Below are 15,347 nucleotides of genomic sequence, written 5' to 3'. Positions count from 1 at the left end.
TTGTTTGGGGCGGGAGGGTGGTGTGAAGTAAATTGGTTCTCTAGGATGTCGGCGAAAACCTCCACCCTGTCTGCTTCCGAATATGCCAGAAGGCCTCGTTGCCCCACAACCGGGTGGCGGGGCTTCTTTCCTTCTCGTAGTTTTTTGTTTAGCCTGAACACCGAGGACTGGTCATCTGAGACCGAGGCGAGGTATTTATTCTATGAATCTTCTCGATGTTGTGCCAGCAGCTGTTTCACTCTGTCCGTTTGAATATAAAAAGCCCTTTTATCATCGGGGTACACGGTGATTCGGTATCTCCTCCTCAGTCGGCGCTTTCCTGCTATAGCATCAGAGACGTGAGGTGGGAGATTATTACGGATAGGCCTCGTGGTATTTTCCGTAGAGCTGTTTGACAGAGCCTCGGTCATTGACGATGTGACGCGTTCGACCGTTCGTCGATTTCCTCCGGTGTGGTCAGGAGTTAAGGATGCGCAGGTCTGTAATCCCGTTGGAGAGTTTCACAGAAGATTTTCCAATTCACTGACCTTCGGGGTATAGTCGGGGGGTCTCGGCCGCCCCCTGCTTGGCCCATCTCTAATAAGACAGGAGTGCTATGTATTAATAAATATTGGCTTGGATCTCTCTGACCCATGTTTCTACATAGCTTTTAACTCGTAGTACATTACCTTGGCTATTATTATCTCCTTTCCAGCACTTTAAAGCCCTCCATAATTTATGTGGCGTGCTATCATTGATTTTTTGTATTTCCAGAACATCATCACCAAATACTTATTAAATTTTCATCAACATTCTTAACACAGACATCAAGTCGATTATGGATTTTTTTTTAAAACCATATTATTTTTTAAATTGCTCTTCAATTGTTTTTCTGATTCAGCCTTTTAAAATTATTTTCAACGTATTTCCTACCCACAAAATTAGTCCATCGTTAATAGTAGGAGACTTCAATGCCCACCATGTTTCTTGGGGCTCGACTTTCTGCTCCACTCGAGGAAATATAATACACAATGTGAAACAAAACTTAGACCTTTGTTTGGTGAATAATGGATCTCATACATTCATGTCTTTATCATCTGGTACTATGTCTAACATCGATCTCTCCATATGCTCGCCGAATTTACTCCCTCATTTTGACTGGCCTGTTTGTGATGATTTTCACGGCAGTGACCACAAACCGATTATTATTGGTTTCGGTGTGGACCACGCGGTTAGGAGAAGACCACGGAGGTGGATTGTTGAAAGGGCAGATTGGGATAGATATCATGAAGGCCTTCCAATCGCAGTATGACGTCGGTACGAACATCCTTGAGCAATGTTCCTCTTACGTCCATGATACTTGAAACTGCCAGCAGATATAGCCCACAAACATCAGGTAATCCTAAACGTCCTTCCGTTCCATGGTGGAATGATAATTGCAAATGTGCTATTAAGAATCGACGGCGGGCACTACGCAAATTCAATAATAGACCTACAACTGAACATCTAAATTTGTACCGCAGGGCTAGGGCGGTATGCCGTCGGGTCTTCTTGAATGCTAAGAGGAATTCATGGACGAAATGTGGACACCATCTCACGTACTACACCCACGTCTTCTGTGTGGAAAAAATTCCATGCAATTTTCAGATCTCCAAGGCAATCTATCCTCGGTCTCATCGATGAAGGAGAACTCCTTTCATCATCTTCGGCTGTAGCAAAATCTTTCCGCTCGGTGTCTCTCACTTCATCATATAGTAACGACTTTCAGAGGTACAAAGCACAGATGGAAATATTGGCGTTAAATATTGATTTTTCGGTTGGTGAATTGAACACTCCATTCTTATTTAAAGAATTGTTGCACGCACTTAAGAACTCACGTTACACTTCCCCTGGACCAGACAACGTTGGCCTTTGTATGCTTTCACACCTTCCTAACTCAGCACTACAACATCTTTTGAATATTTACAGTGGCCAGAAGCGTTTGTTATACCAGTACTAAAGCCTGGTAAAGACAAAACCGATCCCTCAAGCTACCGCCCTATTTCTTTGACAAGCGTGTTGTGTAAAATAATGGAGAGAATGATAAACCGCAGGCTTGCATGGTACTTGGAGAAACATGGCTTTCTTTCTTCGGAACAGTGTGGTTTCCGACAAGGAAGATCTTGACAAAACGCCTTCCTGAACCGCCAACAGCTCGTTACTATCTTCTTCGATATAAAAAAGGCGTACGACACAGCCTGGGGACGTGGCATTCTTAACACCCTTATAAGATGGGGAATCAATGGCAATATGCTTGCTTTTATCCGGGAATTCTTAAATCACCGAATTCTTAAATCACGTTTCGTGTTCGTGTAGACGATTCACTTTCAGACAGTGTCGTCTCGGAAAATGGAGTACCTCAATGTAGTGTATTAAGTGCCACCTTGTTTTCTGGGGCCATAAACAACATTACCGATTGTGTACAGGCTCCATCTCATGTTCTCTATTCGTTGACAATTTTGTTATTTACGTTGCGAGCCGCTCAACACCCACTTCGGAGCGGGATACAGAACTCTATATTTCGCCTTGAGGCTTGGTCAAGAACTACTGGTTTCACATTTTCACCCGACAGAACGACATGTGTAATCTTTTCTCGGCTACGGTACCCTTCTATTCTGCGGGTTTTTCTGAACAAAGAGCTTATTGCTGTCTCTCCTTACGTCAAGTTTGTAGGTTTGCTTTTTGATAGCCGTCTTACTTGGGTCAAACATATAAAGAGATTGAGGACAAAATGTTCCAAACTTTTAGATATGATGCGGGTCCTTAGTAACACCAATTGGGGAGCCGATCGGTCATGTATGTTACGTTTTTACTATTCCCTTGTTCGCTCCCGTTTAGATTATGGTTGTGTCGCCTACTCTTCAGCTCGTCAAACCGTGCTTAAAATGCTGGAGGGTGTACATCATGCTTTTCTTCGGCTTGCCACAGGTGCGTTTAGATCAAGCCCTATCCCAAGCTTACTTGTAGATTGTGGCGAGCCATCACTTTGGGATAGACGAGATCAACCTTTGTTATCTTATTTTGTCCGTCTCAAAGGACAGCCAAATCACCCGGCTTTTGACCCAGTTCTTAGGAATCCTAATTTAAGGAAGTATGAGGACCGTCCACGCTGTACTGCGCCTGTGGGTGTCCGTATCCGGCGTCTGCTGCAGCATATAAATATTTACACTCCCTCGTTCTTTCCATCATGTCCGTGCTCATATCCTCCGTGGAGAATAAACCTTGTAAATTTTACATTTGACCTTACAACCTACGATAAACGATCAACACCACCTACTTTTTTCTGGCAAATGTTTCAGTATATTCTCACCAAGATGTACCCAGATGCGGTGATATACACTGATGGGTCGAAACAAGACGGTACCGTTGGTTGTGCTTTTGTTATCAATGACAGGACTTATATGTTCGGCCTACCCGGTATTACGAGTGTGTTCACCGCAGAACTACTCGCTATAAATAGGGCTCTAAATATCGTTAGCTGTAAATATAGAAACATTCTTATTTGCAGTGACTCGTGTAGCGTTCTCCAGGCGTTAGACTTTTATTTCAAACATCCTGTCGTCATTGACATTTATGATGCAATCGGTGAGTTAGGTAATCGCAACACGGAGGTAAGTTTTTGCTGGATCCCTAGCCACATGGGGATTCTAGGTAATGAAAGAGCAGATTATGCTGCCAAAGAAGCGTGCATTCAACCTCCTTTCAGCACCCGAGTTACTACCTTTGATTTTATCAGTCGTTTAAAACAATCACTGAGAGCAAGGTGGCAAAGTGACTGGGCGACTACCGTCGATAATAAACTCTAAAGGATTAAAGATTCTGTGTTGCCATGGGGCTCCTCGTGCAGAAAATCTCTTCATGAGGAAGTGGTCCTCTGCCGGTTACGGTTAGGACATACGAGGATCACACACGAATACCTAATGTCAGGAGAAGCCCCACCTCTATCCTCACGATGCAACTGCCGCATGACTGTGCACCACATTCTCGTGGACTGCATATGTTATGTGGCATTGCGTCGTGAGTTTAACGTACCTAGAAACATCCGTGATATCTTGTACAATAGCAACGAAGTTTTGGACCGGATGTTTCTTTTTTTGCATAGTAACAGGTCACTGCAAAAAAATGTAATATTATCATATATATTTTTATGCTAGAATAGTTTTTTTAATAATTTTTAACCTTTAGATTCAACCTTTTGCACAACCCATCGGAATTAGGTAAGTTTTATATAGTTTCTTTATTCCATTATTTTAACTTTTATTTTTAACAACTTCATCTGTGGTATTAGTTTTGAGTTTTATTTTGCCTTCTTGACTTGTTTTAATAAATTTTTATTCTATGATTAATATACTTTTACACCTTATAAGCTTTATTATTTTGGAGTTATTTTACGCTTTTATTAATAAAATTCCGGGCGATGATAATGCCCCCAGGCGTTTTTCATCCACAAACAAAAACAAAAAAAAAACAAAATTAGTCCATAGTTCTGTTACACAATTTTTTCCTATTCATTTTTATAAAAAATGTACAATAAAACCCTTTTTTCAATCAGCTGGTACATTTTTTCTCCATTTACCCTTTAGCCATTTTACTTATTACATTGTTTTTTACTTATTACATTGTTTTTTACTAATTTTTAATTTGAATACTTCAAATATGTAATTAAATCACATACACGCATTCTGAATGTTTAGAGAATTGAATTTTAACTGTAAAATATTTATATATATTGTGCATTATCTTGTTAATTACATTAAGTTGATATCTACTTTCTTAAAACAAAAATGATTTTTTAGTGACCAAGTTTGAAATTCTTTACAAATGTAGCTCTGTATTTTTGTTGAATATCTTTCATTGGAAACAATCCACCAATAAACAGATAAATTTTTAAACATGGTATGCATTGATAAATTATATCATATATATATATTTACAGTTAAACTTGTTTATTTCTAAGATAAATTACTGGTACTGACCCTAACTGATTTGGTAGCTCAGTAGTATTGACTTTAACAGCCTGCGTTCAATTGTAGGCAAGGGTTTGAAAAACTTTGTAATGAACTAATTTTTTTTTAGGTGTCTTTGTAAGGTCTGTTGTCAACTTAAATGATACACTTGTTACAAAAATGTGGGATGATAATTTAACAACCATTTTCTGCACCCTTTTTGCTGTAAGTTATTGTATTTTTTAAATTTATATATTTCTTCTTTAAATTTCTTTTTAAGTATATTAAGTAATTATTTACAATATGTTCAGTTAATAACATGAAAATACAAAAATCATTAAAAAAAACACTGTACGTTAAATGTTGAAAATGTGAGCCATCTGCAGATTTATACAGAATGGCACATGAAATGATCCAACACTTATTTAGGTTAATAAATTATTAATGTGTTTTATGTTGGCAGAAGTGACAGCAGTTCATGAATATGTGTTTATATTTTTGTTTGCAAACAAACAAATATTTTTGGTTTTTATTTGTAAACAAACAAATGTAGGGTAAATATATACATTAAGTGTATAAGTTAATAAAGTGAGTAAACAAATATATACATTGCTTATTTTCTTCATGTTGGGTATATGTAGTTATCTACTGATAATTTACTAGAATACTGAATAATACTGAAATGAAACGACTAGCACTAGATAGGGAATCTTGGAGAGCTGCATCAAACCAGTCAAATGACTGAAGACAAAAAAAAACTGATAATTTTGGATAATGAAGGTAAAAGGATGGGTAAACCCAGGCGGGCTAAATGGCCCTCCCAGACTGTGACTACGGTTTTACACGATAACTCATCCTCTTCTTCTGGGGAGGATGAGTCCAGATCAATGACTTCTGGGACTTCTCATGCAGTCAGAAGATTTAATTGAAGAGTTCCATAAAGTAGTTTTTTTTCTGTTTAGCCTCTGGAACCACCGTAAGGTATTACTTCAGAGGATGAATGAGTATGATATGTATGAATGTAACTGAGGTGTAGTCTGAGGTCGACCATTCCCTAGATGTGTGGTTAATTGAAACTCAACTGCCAAAGAACCCCGGTATCCACGATCTAGTTTTCAAATCCATATAAAAGTACTACCTTTTACTAGTATTTGTATCCATAAAGTAGCTGGGAGGGCTGGAGGTTTAAATTTATTGGTTAGGGATTTTGAGGAAAGATTTGAACTTTTGATTCAGTTCCTCAAAAATCTAAAGGGAACTTCAGATGCAGTATGGAGTTGAGTTACTACTCAGATAAAGTATTTTAAGTCAATTGTAAGTGCCCTGTCTGAGGGATATGAGAGGTTGGTTGCAAAGCCTGTTGAGGTGAGGAAGGTGGTCAAAGAGATGGTTACACTGTTCCTGCTCCTCAAGTGACACAGCCACAGTGAAAGCGGTATGCTGAAGTGCTCAAGGAGAAACGAGAGGTCAGTCAATCCCATCGACAACCAGAGGTGGTTTTTGTGGATATGAAGGAAGGGTCTGCAACAAAATCGACTAAAGAAATAAAGGACAAATTTCAGGTTGTCCTTAAAAAAAAGAGGTCGAACCTGAGGATTCAAAATATTAAGGAAACAAAAAAGAGGTTAGTAGTCATCGCTGATGGGAAAGACACCATTAAAGTGATAACGGACTCATTAAAGATCAGTAAACCTGACATGACAGTCGATTCCAAACATAAGAGGCGTCCGAGGATTATCATGATATAGATCAACACCTATTTGAGGAGGAGGTTTTGACTCTTTTACGAGAGCAAAACACTCAGATGGAGGAGCTGACTTTTAAGTCAGAGTGTCAACTGTTATTCAAAACGGGTAGGCGTGAGGCGGAGTGGTACCATGAGATTTTTGAAGTGAGCTAGGCGCACTCTTTAAGAGCTTCGTTGCTGAGGGCAGATTATTTTTACATTTTTTGTCTTCTAGTGTAAGAGGATATATTGATGTACAGCGATTCTTCAAGTGTTGTCGGTTTGGACACAGAGCAAAGTTCTGTGACCCAAGGGAGTGGGATCAACAATTCAACAAGTGGGTTAGAACAAGATCAAGATCAGCAATATAAAAAAGATAGTGAACAGCAAATGGAGATTAGATTACTAATGCTAAGAATTCTTTATAAAGAAGTAGCTTATAAGAAGGAAGCTTGGCAGAGGGAGTTATGCTGTATGCGACGTTGGTCTGGGCGCACAGGACGGATTTGGTGCATTTTAGGCGGATTCCATTGGGAGTGCAGAGGGATTAATCCTTTTGATTGTAATCAGAGAATATGACCATCACAGGAGACGCGGTGTGTGACAACTCAGAAAAAGGCAGTTACACGCATGCGATTTTCCCAAATGTTCGAGAGCGTTGCTTGAGAGAGCCGAGTCCAAACTAAGTGACCTAAGGAAGGGAAGAGACCGCAGATCACGTGCTCTTTGAGTACGAGTTCTTTATATTAGAAAGGCGGCTGTTTGCGCGACAACTTCGTGAGTTAGATGTAAAATTTAGCCTAGATGATATTTTTAGCAATAGAGTAGCGTATAGGAAGTTTAGAAATTATATTAAGGTGATTTTTATTAAAAAGGAAAATGCTAGTAGCTAAAGAAGAATGACTAAAGAAGATTGCCCGTGGGCACGTGGGGGGCGGTCTTGATGATATCCGGTTACAAAGGAAGATGTCCGATACACGTCCTGAACGAAGATCAGTAGATTAGAGTATTGAAAAATAGTGTTAGGTTAGGGAAGTGTAAGGTTAAGTTCGAGCCATAGAGCGGTGTAATTATCTCGGTTATTATGCATCTCCCCAAAAAAAGACCTTGTAGATGGGATTTATCTCGCGTATTAGAGGAAAAAACTGTAAACGGACCACACAGCAAGTTAGGAGTTAGGATATCGGAAGAAGAAAGAAGACGCCTGCCAAGAAGAAGAATTGAGGAAGAGACGAAGAATAGAGATATTCCTAGTCTTGAGAGTTTTAAAGAAGGTGAAATTTCAGCGCAAAATCAAGCGTAAATATACCCGAGGAGGCTAGAAAATCAGCGGTTGATTAGCGTGCAAATCAGTTGAGGTTTCGATGAAGGCTGAGGGGAAGATATCTTTGCCCAGTGCCAAGTGCAGTATTGTACAAGAAAGGTATGAGGGCTTAAGAGGAGTGCTGACAAAAGCCTTTGACTTTTGAAAAGCCAAAGAAGCAGCAGGGGTGGCGGACTACTGGGAAAGTCCTTGGTGGGATCCCTTGTACATCATTAAAGATATCATCTTCGAGTTCGGCGTGAGGTTTCTCTTTTATGGGGGTTGCAGTATCCTTGGGAAGTTACTGAAGCTGAGGTGCATCAGGCCATTTGTAATATAGGGAGGGGCAAGGCCCCTGGCTTTGACGAAATAGTGGTGGAGCTCCTTGTTCATCCCCCTGTGGTGTGCGTGTGTGCGCTCGTGTGTATGTGTGTATGCGTGTGTATGTGTGTGTGTGTGTGTGTGTGTGTATGCGTGTATGCGTGTATGCGTGTATGCGTGTATGCATGTGTGTGTATGTATGTGTGTGTGTGTGTGTGTGTGTGTGTGTGTGTGTGTGTGTGTGTGTGTGTGTGTGTGTGTGTGTGTGTGTGTGTGTGTGTGTGTGTGTGTGTGTGTGTGTGTGTGTGTGTGTGTGTGTGTGTGTGTGTGTGTGTGTGTGTGTGTGTGTGTGTGTGTGTGTGTGTGTGTGTGTGTGAGGATCATCTCACAAGTCTTCAATCGCTTATTATTTGGAGATACTTCCTTGTGTGTTGGAAGAAGGGGATTATGCAATTATTGTACAAGGATGGTGACAAGGATCCCACTGTTGTCTTTCAGGCCCTTGGCGTTGCTGCTGGTTCTCGGTAAGGTGTTCGAAAAGGTTCTGTATGTTTGTATAAATGAGAGGTTGACTTCGCGTGGTCTGTTGATGTTAAATCAGTATTGGTTTCGACCTGAAAAAGGTACGGAGGATATAGTACTTAAAGTAATGAGTACTGTGACTTTGAGTATGGCAGGAATATGTCTTGGGTGTTTTCCTGAACATTTCTGGAGCCTTCAACAATTTGTGGTGGTCCTCTGCCATTTATCAACTTCAGAAACGAGAGTGCACTGTGAGTGAATTACATGTACTGCAAAGTTACTTCAGTCACTGAGATTTGCTGCTTTGCAAGGGTGGTCATGAGGTTTGTAAGATGCTGTCCAAGGGTTGGTCCCAGGGAAGTGTGTTGGATCCCTTGTAGGGGGTGGTGGAGTTTGATTTTCTTCTACGGCTGAAGTAGTCTAGCAGGTGTTGCATCATGACTTATGCTGACAATGGGCTCCTGCTGGTCGAAGGATGTTCGCAGAGGGAAGTTGAGTTCCGAGCCACCCAAGCATGCAGGATACTTAAGCTGTAGGGTCATCAACACAAGATGACGTTCAGCCCGGAGAAGACCATGATGTTGCTCCTCAAAGGCTGTTTGGCGGTGTGGTGTCCAGCCCCTGTTTCAATGTCAGGCCAGCGTATTAAGTATGTTCAGGTTCAGAAGTATCTTGGGGTGTTTCTTGATGAGAAACTGCAATTTAGGAAGCATCTTCAATACGTCGTGGAGAAGGCCTGCAGTGCCTTCTTTGGCATTCGTAATTTTAAGACCATGAGTATCCTGTATAGGGGCATCTGTAAGGCCCTATGCTATATGCGCGCCCATTTGGACAGTTAAGCTAAAATTCTAAAGCTGTCGGGATGTATTACTAAGGGCTCAACACCTTATATTTTTAATGGTAACGGGAGGTTACCGCACTATTTCATAGGAGGTGATCTTGATGATTGCAGGCATGAAATGGATAGATCTGATTGTGTCTAAGAGGTAACTGCGTTATGTTGCTTAGAGGTCAGGAGAGCTGACTTAAGGTAAAGTTCAGGAAATTGAATAACATGGCAATGCTTTATGGCAGATGGGATGAGGCAGAGAGTGGATGTTATATGCCTGATCTCTTTCCAGATGTTGTTGGTTTGCAAGGTGTCTCTTGGGGAAACCCAAACAGGTATATGTGATGCAATTACTTTCTGAGCATGATGCCTTCAGGGACAGACTGCAGCGATTCAGCCTGGTGGATTCTGATATGTATCCACAATGTGGATCTTTTCTTGTTTAAATGGCAAAGGAGAGGATTGTGGAGTGGATCTAAGGCCCTATTGTTGTTTAGTCTTAGTATTCACTATTTTATATTTTTGTGATTTTTTTTTGTTTTATGTTTTGTTCTATGTTTTGTTTTTGGTTTTTTTTTTTTAGTATAATTATATATTATAGTTAGCTATTTTTGTGTGTTAGGTATGTAGGTCAGTTCCTTCGGGTATTGTCAAATCAGTCTTGTTCAAGACTTGATAAGATGTGTTTTGTTTGTTTTTATGAGTTCTTTAGGTAGTAGTGCACCAATTGGAATGTCACATGTGGCATTTGCATCAGTGGCATCCTGACTGAGGCAAGATCAAGGCTGAGAGAAGTCTTTTGCCGAGGTTTTGAAGATGACCTCCGGTAAAGCCCAGGGCTTGGAATGGACGGGGTGGTGTGGCGACTGTAACCATCACATGGTGGGTATTTTCCCCTATGAGGTCAGGATGAGTTCAGGAAATATTCCTTTTATGTTTAGCCTCTGGAACCACCTTAAGGTATTACTTCAGAGGATGAATGATATGTATGAATGTAACTGAAGTGTAGTCTTGTACATTCTCAGTTTGACCATCCCTAAGATTGTGGATACCGGTGTTCTTTGGTGGTTAGATTTCAATTAACCACACATCTTGTTCATACATATTATTCTCATTCATCCTCTGAAGTAATATCTTACAGTGGTTCTGGAGGGTAAACAGAAAAAGAGAGTTCATGAATATTAGTTTCTTCTCTTTCCAAGTGCGCTGTTTGTGTATTGTTCTGAGGTGGTTAACAAAGGAAGACCAATTGTTGAACAGTGCGTAAAGACTGTGTTGTTTTTAATGAAATGAAAAGTGTGGTGCTTACACAAAGACGGTTTCGGGCACATTGTCAAACTTTGTAGTTACCCTCATTTAAAACAGTACGTAGACTTTACGAAAAATTTAATAGTGATGGTTCAAATTTGAGAGTAAGTGTGAATGGCCTGCCAATGTTCGTTCTCCACAGAATGTTGAAGCTGTCAGAGCAGGGTTGCTGAGGAGCATGGGCAAATCAATAAGAAAAGCTGCAGCACAACCTGGGATTTCTAGGTGATCTGTGCAGCGAATTTTAAAAACTGATTTGCATTTGTAGCTGTACAAAATATCATTATTGCCTAAATTCATGGCTGACAACAAACATCAAAGAATGGCATTTGTTGAATGGTCTGTGAACCAATATGTATTGTTGAACAATATTTGGTTTTCAGATGAGGCACATTTTCACCTAGACGGGGTTGTTAATAAAAATAATGTGCATTTTTGGGCTTTTGAAAATCCACATGTGTTTCATGAAAAGGTGCATCACGCTCCAAGAATTTGCTATTTCAAGTGATGGGGTAATAGGGCTATTCTTTTTTGAGCAGACAGTGAACAGTGAATGTTATCTAAACATGCTGCATAATAATTTTGTTCCTTAGCTTATTGCAAAAAGGTTTCAATTAGAAAATGAGTGGTTCATAAAGAATGGATCCAGACCACAACAGCTGATGTTTTAGACTTTCTGCATGAAACTTTTAACGAAAAAATGTCATTTCAAATTGATTTTTGGATCGTTTTGTGTGGATAGAGCAGTCCTGATTTGAATCTGTGTGATTACTTTCTTTGAGGATTTCTAAAGGAAAAGATTTTCTCCAAACATCCACATACAGTGATGGAACTGAGAGTGCTGATCATTGAGGCGTGCAACGAGATAACCGAGGATATGTCATTGAGTTATTAACAACATAGGAGTTTGTGCTAAAGAAGTTGCTAGACATGATGGTGGTCATATTGAACATGTGATAAGCAGAACATAATCATGCAGAACATAATCTCCAGGTATATGGTAAATACGTTGTACTTTACTTTTCTGTCTTGCGATTCAAATGAATATTTTTTAACAAAACCAAATGTTGGATCATTTTGTGCGCCACCTGTATTAATGTGTATTCAAAGTCATGTTTCAAAAAATTTCCTGTAAAATATTTGTTTGATATTGCTAAATGTTCATCTACATTCCGCCAGTGATGCATCAGGATGAATAAAATAAACAATGGTGTTCTCCTTAAGAAGAAGTCTGGATGACTGAGATGAGATGATTTTGGTGGGAATAGTCCTTGTAAAATTATCCTTCCAGGGAATATGTCCTCTAGAAATGCCTTGGTTTGCAATGCGTGAGCTGTGTCTGTTATCAGATCTAACTATTCTCAATTTTGTCTACGAAAGTAGTTAGAAATTCCAACTTTAACAATGTATAATTACTGTCTCTTTAAAAATGTGATGAACACATGTTTTTAGGATACTTCAGTCATCTATCAACCTTCTAGTTGTTAAAAAGGTGTTTTGAATAAGATATGGGGATTTTCAGCTAACCATATTTAGATTTTTGGCCATTGATGCAACTACTCAAATGTTCAATATTCAGTATCAACTACCAAACGTTTCTGTGTTGGGAGTCACATGTTCCATGAACCATTGTTAATATAACTGATTTTTGTTAGGCTCTAATTCTTACATGATATGCACTTGTAGGATGTGGGTAAATTTTTTCCTGATAGCTGTAGTACAAAACCGTTAGATACACAATTTCTGTAGAAGAGATATTGCAAGAACTTGTTGGTATTGACAGCCGCAATGGCCCGAACATTCATTATCTTCTTTATTACTCTTGTTGAATGATCTCTTTTTAATATGATCTTTTTAATTTTGTTTTCTTTTGGCCTTTGTTTTGTATGGTATGAATTAAAGTTCAGTGAAAGAAACATATGATGCATCATCTGTTGTATTTTTTTGTTACTTAAAAATTGTAAAGTTATTTTGTATTTAATCCCTACGAGGGGCTTATTTGTGGCAAGTTTTGTAGATATGATCCTGCTGTGTCACTGAAGAGTACACATACATAAAGTAATCGTTTTGTAAGTTTAGTATAGTTTAAGTTTTGTAGCATAGAATGGACACCTGCTGTTCTAGTTTGAAGATCATCTTACAGTAAGTTACAGCCACATTCCTGTGAGAAAAAACAGAAAAACCAAACACTATTGCTTTTTCTTATGAGTTATATTAATTATTAATCTCACTTTCAACAACTGCAAGGAAAGAAAGGATTTCAACAACTGAAAGGATTTACTCATAGTAAATCTCCTTGCAGTTGTTGAAAGTGAGATAATTAATTAATAAACAAATAATATCTTTGTAGGGAAAGAATAATTATGAAAAATTTTCTAATGGACAATGACTAGATTTGAATAAATATAGCAATTAAGAGATGGAAGAGTGAGTTGTATGATAATGTAGAATTCTCCAGTGTATCAGAGTTTTATTTTAATTTTTGATTTTACCAAGCTGCAGTGTGCTACTGATTATAACCAATGTACATGTGGTCATCAACTAATAGTGGTAAAATTTAATTGGTAAAATGGTTAGCTTCATCCTATTAATATTCAGCACTGAAAGGCAGACTTTTAACTTTTGCACCATCCTGATATACAAACAGGAGGTAATTATTTATTAATATTTTTATAATTGTTAATGAAATTTTTTTTTGAGTTGCTTACTGGTATTTAAAAGAACATCAAATTTTTTGATGTAAAATTTTTTGGTCTATACATCTATAAATGGTTTATTAATGATGGTTGTAACTATTAATACACTGATTAAGATTAGGGGGTTAATTGGATACTAACATTTTTATATATGACTACTACTCCATTTAATTTTAATTACACTGGTTAACAGTTGGTAACACGAACCAAAATATTATTTTTATTATTCATTTTACTTGTAATTTAAATATCAACCATTAAATAAACGATCACATTTTTATGTTACTGTAATATTAATTGCCAATCTCTACAGTAACGTAGTAATTTAACTACATTGCAGTAGGCAGATCTGAAGGTTAATGGTGAGAGAACTGGAATGTTGTTTCGTGTTTACTCCCAGTAGAAATATAGCCTTTGTTTTGTTTGGTATGAATTCAAGTTCAGTGAAAGAAACATATGATAACATGATGGCCATTCTGAACCCAAAGAGAGTTTATTTGTTAAGTTTGTGAAGATTTTAAAGTCATGGCTGTATTTATGGATGTTCAAGATGGGATATGTTCATGTATATGGGGTAGCAGAACAGCTCCCAACATTTTGTAAAAAAAAAGATTGGTCAAATGAGATTTTTTTTTAAACAGATAATCAAAAGTCTCATACATCTCTCTTCTTAAATGCAAAAAGATACTTACTTCTTCTTTCACTTTACATCAAGTTAGCATGATTGAAAAATTTTGTAATGGCCTTGGATAAAGGAGATGACAGCTTCAGACATTTAAGAAGCCACAATTAAGTGAAGCTGAATGTAAAGAGTGTGTTTACTGGGCCTGATATTAGAAAAGTGATTTGTGACCATTCTTTTGAAGGAAAACCCCACAAAGAATTAGCAGTAAGAAAATCATATGTGAGGATGCTAAAAGAATTTTTAGGCAGCAAAAAAGAAGAAAACTAAAGGATCTTAGTACAAGAATTTTTCAAGCCCTACTACTCCATGGGTTATCAAATGTTGCAAACAATTATTTTTCTACATTACATATCAATTTATTTCTGGAAAATCTTCATCACAGGAAGTGATGAACAAGGAGAGAGTTTATCACCAGGCTATTAGTTCCATGGAGACTCGATACCAAGGAACTGGGACCCAGTAATTACGGATGACTACTACTGGTTTGTAAAAGAAAATTAACTCCACAAAAAAAAGAATAAAGTTTAAAAAAAGTTGTTGTATTTAGGGTATATTTACAATATTTTATTTTAATTTTTATTTGTAGCCTAAGATATACTTATGAGGTTGAATAAAATGTTATTTCATGGAAAAAATTCTTGAAATGTTTTGTTCCGATTATTATACTTTGGCCATTTTTTATTACATATACAATATTGCTCATAAAAACAATACGTATTGCAGTTTTTCTGCAATTATTTCTGAATTTTTTTCTGAAAAGATCAGTTAGAAATACATACTTTCATTGATGTTATACAAAAAAGTTTTGTAGTTATTTTATCATTAACCTTAACCTATAATAAATTACCACTTGAACAATGATAAAAATAAAATAAATAATACTGCTTTATTGTTTCATATTAGGTAATTCAATTCACAGTGATAATTAATCATATATGTATGATATACAACATTTTAATCTCAAATGTAATGTCATTTTATGAATTATTGTTT

General features: G+C 37.8%; 1 protein-coding gene across 2 annotated transcripts in view; it reads left to right on the top strand.

The window, feature by feature from the left end:
• The window catches only part of LOC142324193 (G-protein coupled receptor 143-like), a 77,487-nt gene that overhangs the window by 19,852 nt on the left and 42,288 nt on the right, over positions 1-15,347 (top strand). For both annotated transcript variants that reach the window (XM_075364952.1, XM_075364951.1), the window contains exon 3: positions 5,095-5,189. In XM_075364952.1, coding sequence (XP_075221067.1) covers positions 5,095-5,189 — 95 coding nt within the window. The remainder of the gene's footprint in view (positions 1-5,094; positions 5,190-15,347) is intronic.

This window comes from Lycorma delicatula, chromosome 4, assembly GCF_047948215.1.
Source record: "Lycorma delicatula isolate Av1 chromosome 4, ASM4794821v1, whole genome shotgun sequence".
Lineage (NCBI taxonomy): Eukaryota > Metazoa > Arthropoda > Insecta > Hemiptera > Fulgoridae > Lycorma > Lycorma delicatula.
Note: the sequence above shows the minus strand (reverse complement) of the source record. Positions and strands in the feature narration are given on the sequence as shown.